At 48.0% G+C, this 6877-nt stretch overlaps 1 protein-coding gene across 20 annotated transcripts in view; it reads left to right on the top strand.

Annotated features, from left to right (window-relative positions):
- The window catches only part of LOC109879430 (mitogen-activated protein kinase kinase kinase kinase 4-like), a 50030-nt gene that overhangs the window by 21936 nt on the left and 21217 nt on the right, over window positions 1-6877 (top strand). For all 20 annotated transcript variants that reach the window (XM_031792557.1, XM_031792550.1, XM_031792559.1 and 17 more), the window contains exons 4-14: window positions 1931-2056; window positions 2221-2331; window positions 2661-2751; window positions 2934-3064; window positions 3258-3312; window positions 3466-3544; window positions 4021-4196; window positions 4556-4628; window positions 4856-5066; window positions 5596-5757; window positions 5862-5948. In XM_031792557.1, coding sequence (XP_031648417.1) covers window positions 1931-2056; window positions 2221-2331; window positions 2661-2751; window positions 2934-3064; window positions 3258-3312; window positions 3466-3544; window positions 4021-4196; window positions 4556-4628; window positions 4856-5066; window positions 5596-5757; window positions 5862-5948 — 1302 coding nt within the window. The remainder of the gene's footprint in view (window positions 1-1930; window positions 2057-2220; window positions 2332-2660; window positions 2752-2933; window positions 3065-3257; window positions 3313-3465; window positions 3545-4020; window positions 4197-4555; window positions 4629-4855; window positions 5067-5595; window positions 5758-5861; window positions 5949-6877) is intronic.

Raw genomic sequence — 6877 nt, 5'->3', positions numbered from 1 at the left:
CTTTTGCTGTCTTCCTCGCCGTTTTCATGTGAGGTGGGGAGGCTGTTTTTGTGTGGCTGTTTAGGTCTTGGATGTGTAAAACCCCATTTAAAACCCCATTTTGATTTGTGAGGGGTTGTGTGTGTGTGTGTGTGTGTGTGTGTGTGTGTGTGTGTAGGTTATGGATATGGGGATAGCACATTGACATTATATTCTACTGCTGCAAAGCCTGGATTTAAAATGATTATATCCTGTCATTTGAAATAAATGTGTAGGCATGGGCTCTAATGGAGTTCCAGCTGAGGGGATTTGATGTGTAGGCATGGGCTCTAATGGAGTTCCAGCTGAGGGGATTTGATGTGTAGGCATGGGCTCTAATGGAGTTCCAGCTGAGGGGATTTGATGTGTAGGCATGGGCTCTAATGGAGTTCCAGCTGAGGGGATTTGATGTGTAGGCATGGGCTCTAATGGAGTTCCAGCTGAGGGGATTTGATGTGTAGGCATGGGCTCTAATGGAGTTCCAGCTGAGGGGATTTGATGTGTAGGCATGGGCTCTAATGGAGTTCCAGCTGAGGGGATTTGATGTGTAGGCATGGGCTCTAATGGAGTTCCAGCTGAGGGGATTTGATGTGTAGGCATGGGCTCTAATGGAGTTCCAGCTGAGGGGATTTGATGTGTAGGCATGGGCTCTAATGGAGTTCCAGCTGAGGGGATTTGATGTGTAGGCATGGGCTCTAATGGAGTTCCAGCTGAGGGGATTTGATGTGTAGGCATGGGCTCTAATGGAGTTCCAGCTGAGGGGATTTGATGTGTAGGCATGGGCTCTAATGGAGTTCCAGCTGAGGGGATTTGATGTGTAGGCATGGGCTCTAATGGAGTTCCAGCTGAGGGGATTTGATGTGTAGGCATGGGCTCTAATGGAGTTCCAGCTGAGGGGATTTGATGTGTACATGTACAGTCGTATTAGGGATGTGACAAATGAAAGAAGTCTTTTAAATGTAAAAAATAAAAATGAATCGCTTTTCTGTAAAAACAATAAGAAAAATTCATAAAATTCCACGTCAATTCACAATGCTGCTGCGCTATTGCCAGCAACGGTTTGGGTCTCACGGTGCACCCCTTTCCAGGTGGTTAAGCATTGCACCTGTACCCCAATTCCACCTCACAAAGTTTGCGTTTCCTTCTCATTTAACTTCTCAAAGTATTGCCATACAGAGCGTAGCTGCTGTTGCTTGCCTTTTGTCTTTTTCCATCCGTTAACTACGATGGCATAATGTTGGAGAGGAGAGCGGTGCACAGTATAGGCAGGTCGGCCACCAGGCAGACGGTCAGAACCGTGCACTGGGCCGATCTATCGGCAATTCCTGGATTCACACATTAACTAAAGTAGCCTAAAGTTCGCCTCTTCATTTCTGGTTTTATTAAAATGACACAACTTTCCCCAGGCCTTTGACAGCCTGGTTACTCTGCAACATGGAAAATGATATTAACTGCACTGTGATTTTAATTTTGTGGAAAGAAAACCGTTTCTGTTTGGGATTTTTCGTAATGTTAAGGTTCTCAATTTACTTGACATGTTCACACCCCTGAGTCGTGTGGAGATATGGTTTACAGATCGGATAATGGATTCTGTCTGCCATGGACCACACACACACACAATGAGATACACACATCATTAATTCCCAAACAAAGAAGTCGTTAGGGCAGTGTGGGTACTGCGTAGTCGACATGTCACATTGCTTAGGGGCCGTGGATGAATGAGGGTTTAATTCCCCCGTACAAAGGCACTTACCAACCCCCGCGAGACTTGGCCTTTGTGGAATGTGGGAAATGATTGACTATTATCCATCTGTAACCATCCACACACACACGATAGTTGTTTTCCTAAGACGTCGTCCTCCCCCGGCCTTCTCTCTTTATCTAATGACTAATGGTGTCTGTGTGTCTGTAGGACGAGGAGGAGGAAATCAAACTGGAGATCAATATGCTCAAGAAGTACTCCCATCACAGGAACATTGCCACATACTACGGTGCTTTTATCAAGAAGAGTCCCCCAGGGCATGATGACCAACTGTGGGTGAGTGCCTAGCAGGACTGTTCCCCATTGGCTGAATAATCACAACTGCTATATCTACAGCATAAGCATAAGTCAGAGCAATATCCCAAAGTCCTTTACTGTTTTGACACTCATTTAGCCTTTAGAAGTGCTTATGTATTCATCTCTGTGTGTGTTTCTTGTAGCTGGTGATGGAGTTCTGTGGGGCGGGCTCCATCACAGACCTGGTGAAGAACACTAAAGGCAACCAGCTCAAGGAGGACTGGATCGCCTACATCTCCAGAGAAATCCTCCGGGTGAGCACCTCCTCCGGCCCCCTCCATCCTCTCCTCCGGCTCCCTCATCCTCTCCTCCGGCCCCCTCCATCCTCTCCTCCGGCTCCCTCCATCCATCCCCTCCGGCCCCCTCATCCTCTCCTCCGGCTTCCTCATCCTCTCCTCCGGCCCCCTCCATCCCCTCCTCTTTCCTTTAACCTTCTCCTGTCTTCAGTCTCCTTGTTCGTTGCGTAATACACATGTCAATAGAACGGTGAAGTCTTTACCCTCCACTACATCATTGCTCAGCTCTGGTCTTAGACATGTGGTCTCACCTCTACACACCTCCCTCTCCTCCTCCTCTTCTTCAGGGACTGGCCCACCTGCACGCCCACCATGTCATCCACCGTGACATCAAGGGACAGAATGTCCTGCTCACAGAGAACGCCGAGGTCAAGCTTGGTGAGTGACATTATGTTTTGTACATTACGGACAACAACCCTGATTGGTCTAAACCCTGCAGCTGCCAATCTCAGCTCCAAAATCACAGCCATTTTAGCCAGTCACCTAGTCTCGGTGTTTACTGCAATGCAGTTGTATATAACTAGTTTCAACTTGTCTCTTCTGATTGGTTGTCTTGTCAGTGGACTTTGGCGTGAGTGCCCAGTTGGACCGGACGGTGGGGAGGAGGAACACATTCATCGGGACACCCTATTGGATGGCGCCCGAGGTCATCGCCTGTGACGAGAACCCTGAGGCCACCTACGACTACAGAGTATGACCCTCGCCCTCTTCCACACAGTACTCAGATGTTTTAGCCCATATATGAACCTGGCCCCCTATGTCCTCCTTGACATCTTTAGCTACTGGTACGATGGGGTCGAGGATGTTGCTCTTCAGTACTGATGTAGTGTGTGTGTGTGTGTGTGTTGCTATGTCTGATGCCTCTCTCACTGTGTGTCTCTCAGAGTGACTTATGGTCCACTGGAATCACTGCCATTGAAATGGCCGAAGGAGCTCCTCGTAAGTACCTGCCTTCCCCAGGTCCCACCTCTATCGTCTCTTTTTAGATGGCAACTCTCTCTTGGTTCCTTCTGCCCTTGTCTTTTGCTTTTCTCGCTGTCATGTTTATACTGATTCCCTCCTTTCTCCCTTCTGGTGTGTGTTCACTTTCAGCGCTGTGCGACATGCATCCGATGCGAGCACTCTTCCTCATCCCAAGGAACCCTCCCCCACGACTCAAGTCTAAGAAATGGTAAGTTACCAAGATTCTGTCAGCTGGGTTTAGAGGTCTCCTCTCTCGCTCTCCTCCCTCCTCCTCCTCTCTGAACAGCTGTGGCACATGGGAGGAAGGCCTGTTGGCTCACGGCGAGGCTCCCCAGCCCGCGTTCCGGGGGGAAACTCAACCCTCAGCTTTTCCTCTGGCACCGGTGCATTTACGATTATGACCGCTTTTCTTCTGAGACGGGTTTTTCCCGGAATATTCATTGTATATAAGTTATGAAAGGCTCACTGGATTTCTGTCTAAATGGATAAAACAGGTTCTTCCTATTTCAGACGTGTAGTTTCTCAGGCTCCTTTGACAGTTTAGTTTGTCATTTGTTGTCTTGTCAGTGGGTTGTAGAAGATGGATTTATTTTATGTCAGACAAGCCCGCCAGATTACATGATTACTGGTGGTAATACGACTATCTCGTTAGCGGCCTCATCTGTCTTGACCCCCCCCCTTCAGGTCTAAGAAGTTTTGCAGCTTCATCGAGGGCTCCCTGGTGAAGAACTACAACCAGCGCCCCCCCACCGAGCAGCTGCTGAAGCACCCCTTCATCAGGGACCAGCCCAACGAGAGGCAGGTCCGCATCCAGCTCAAAGACCACATCGACCGCACCAAGAAGAAGAGAGGGGAGAAAGGTGAGTCTGTTTGAAAAGACTGCCTGAAATGTCTGCCTGTTTTGGTAGGATGGAGTTTTTCCTACCTGGTGAAATCACCAGGTGGTAAATTAGTTAATAGACCAATGAAAGAGTTCCAAACCATTTTCACCACTCAGACCAATCCCAGATACTTTGGTTGTATAAATTGCTCTTTGCTAAGAAGCTATTTGTATTTATTTTCAACCATTTGAATAGAAAACAATCACATTAAGGTACTTAATTGTTACCCAGAAATGATTGATGTTGAGATGACATCTGCTTTGGGCTTTTTAACGTGCTTTACATTGAATAGCCCATGTTTCTACATCTTGTCACACTATCCACGTATTGTTTTTCAGACGAGACTGAATATGAGTACAGTGGGAGTGAGGAGGAAGAGGAGGATGCTGGAGAGCAAGAGGGAGAGCCTAGGTAATGGTTTAGTGTTACACGTTGATGTACACAGTTCATTTTGCAATTCCCAATATAGCGGGATAGCACTCCTCACGCCTACCTGGAATCACTAAACAACTCCACCCATCTGACACAGAAACGGACTATTCCCTTGAACCAAATCATTAACTAACTCGCCATTTCCATTGAATTAACTCATGAACTAAATCACTATTCCCTCGTTTTTCCGCTCGTCCTCCCTGCAGCTCCATAGTGAACATGCCGGGTGAGTCGACGCTGCGTAAGGACTTCATCCGGCTGCAGCAGGAGAACAAGGAGCGCTCGGAGGCGCTGCGCCGACAGCAGCTCCTGCAGGAACAGCAGCTCCGTGAGCAGGAGGAGTACAAGCGCCAACTATTGGCCGAGAGGCAGAAACGCATTGAGCAACAGAAGGAGCAGAGGAGGCGGCTGGAGGAGGTAGAGTTAATAAACATTGATTCATAGATAAAAATAAAAAAAACAGGTGTTTAAGTAAAACGTATAATTTAAGGTGCGAGTACAGTGCGAGGTGTTGCATGCTCTGAACAACTCGATTGGCTAGTTCTGCTGTTTGAAGAAATGGGCAGGGTGTAGGTTGATCCTGCAGCCACGAATGGACAGAGAAACTGATCACCCCATAGAGGGTCGAACTTGGATAGCCCACGATGACGATGCCCATGCTGTCTCAGAAGACTGCCATTACAAGGATGAAAGGTGTCCTATATTTCTAGATCTATAGACCGCTGCTCCTCGCTTGATCATTTCACCAAAGCCTGTATTTGACTTCCCATCCTCTCTTGTTTTCCTCAAATCATTCAGATCACTGCTACTATGGACAATCATTGCCATAGTAGCAGTGATATCTCATAATATCTTTGAACAGGGAATCCCAACTAGAATTTCAGCTCTCCCTGTGTGTCGTATCCCTGAGGTTCTCTCTCTGTCGCCCCCTCCTGGTGCCTCACAGCAACAGCGACGCGAGCGCGAGATGAGGAGGCAGCAGGAGCGTGAGCAGCGCCGCCGCGAGCAGGAGGAGAAGAGGCGCATGGAGGAGATGGAACGACGGCGGAAAGAGGACGATGAGCGCCGGAGGGCGGAGGAGGAGAAGAGGAGGAGCGACCGTGAGCAGGTAGGTCTTTAAGTGACAAGAAGCGCTCTAATTAGCCTACATGCTGGGCAGTTTTGTCACTTCCCGTATTTCATCCAATCATGGAGGCTGTGTTTGATTGACAGGAGTACATTCGTCGGCAGCTGGAAGAGGAGCAGAGGCACCTGGAGATCCTGCAACAGCAGCTGCTCCATGAACAGGCCATGCTCCTGGTAAGAAACTTGCATCCTACCACTCTTACTCTCCAGGGGCGTGTTCAGGAGGGCGCAACGTTACAGAACGTTCAGAAATTGGTTACGTAGAACACCCATGAGTCTTTTTAAAGTAGAACAGGGAATGGTGTCTGGAGCTGTATTCTATTACATTTGTATTGAGAATGTTGTAAATGTTGCACCCCACTGAGAAAGACCCTGTATTCACGACTGGATCGCACATTTAGGAGCAAGCTCTTTTCTAGAACATAGATAGTAATCAAGGCAAGGTGTTATGGCCATATTGTATGATATATGGTTTATGTTAGCTGTTGTATAGATTTGTCAAATACCCTACTGGAAGATGGAGTTCCTATGTTTCTCGGTCGGTGTCTCTGGTTACATTCACATCCTGAGGAAATTAGTCGAGAGAGAGAGATTTGAATATACACCGCTCAAACAAATAAAGGGAACACTTAAACAACACAATGTAACTCCAAGTCAATCACACTTCTGTGAAATCAAACTGTCCACTTAGGAAGCAACACTGATTGACCATAAATTTCACATGCTGTTGTGCAAATGGAATAGACAACAGGTGGAAATTATAGGCAATTAGCAAGACACCCCCAATAAAGGAGCGGTTCTGTAGGTGGTGACCACAGACCACTTCTCAGTTCCTATGCTTCCTGGCTGATGTTTTGGTCACTTTTGAATGCTGGCGGTGCTTTCACTCTAGTGGTAGCATGAGACGGAGTCTACAACCCACACAAGTGGCTCAGGTAGTGCAGCTCATCCAGGATGGGACATCAATGCGAGCTGTGGCAAGAAGGTTTGCTGTGTCTGTCAGCGTAGTGTCCAGAGCATGGAGGCGCTACCAGGAGACAGGCCAGTACATCAGGAGACGGCCGCTACCTCTGCCTTTGTGCAAGGAGGAGCAGGAGGAGCAC

The sequence above is a fragment of the Oncorhynchus kisutch genome, linkage group LG16, assembly GCF_002021735.2.
Source record: "Oncorhynchus kisutch isolate 150728-3 linkage group LG16, Okis_V2, whole genome shotgun sequence".
In the NCBI taxonomy this organism is placed as follows: Eukaryota; Metazoa; Chordata; class Actinopteri; order Salmoniformes; family Salmonidae; genus Oncorhynchus; species Oncorhynchus kisutch.
This window is presented reverse-complemented; position numbering and strand designations above follow the sequence as displayed.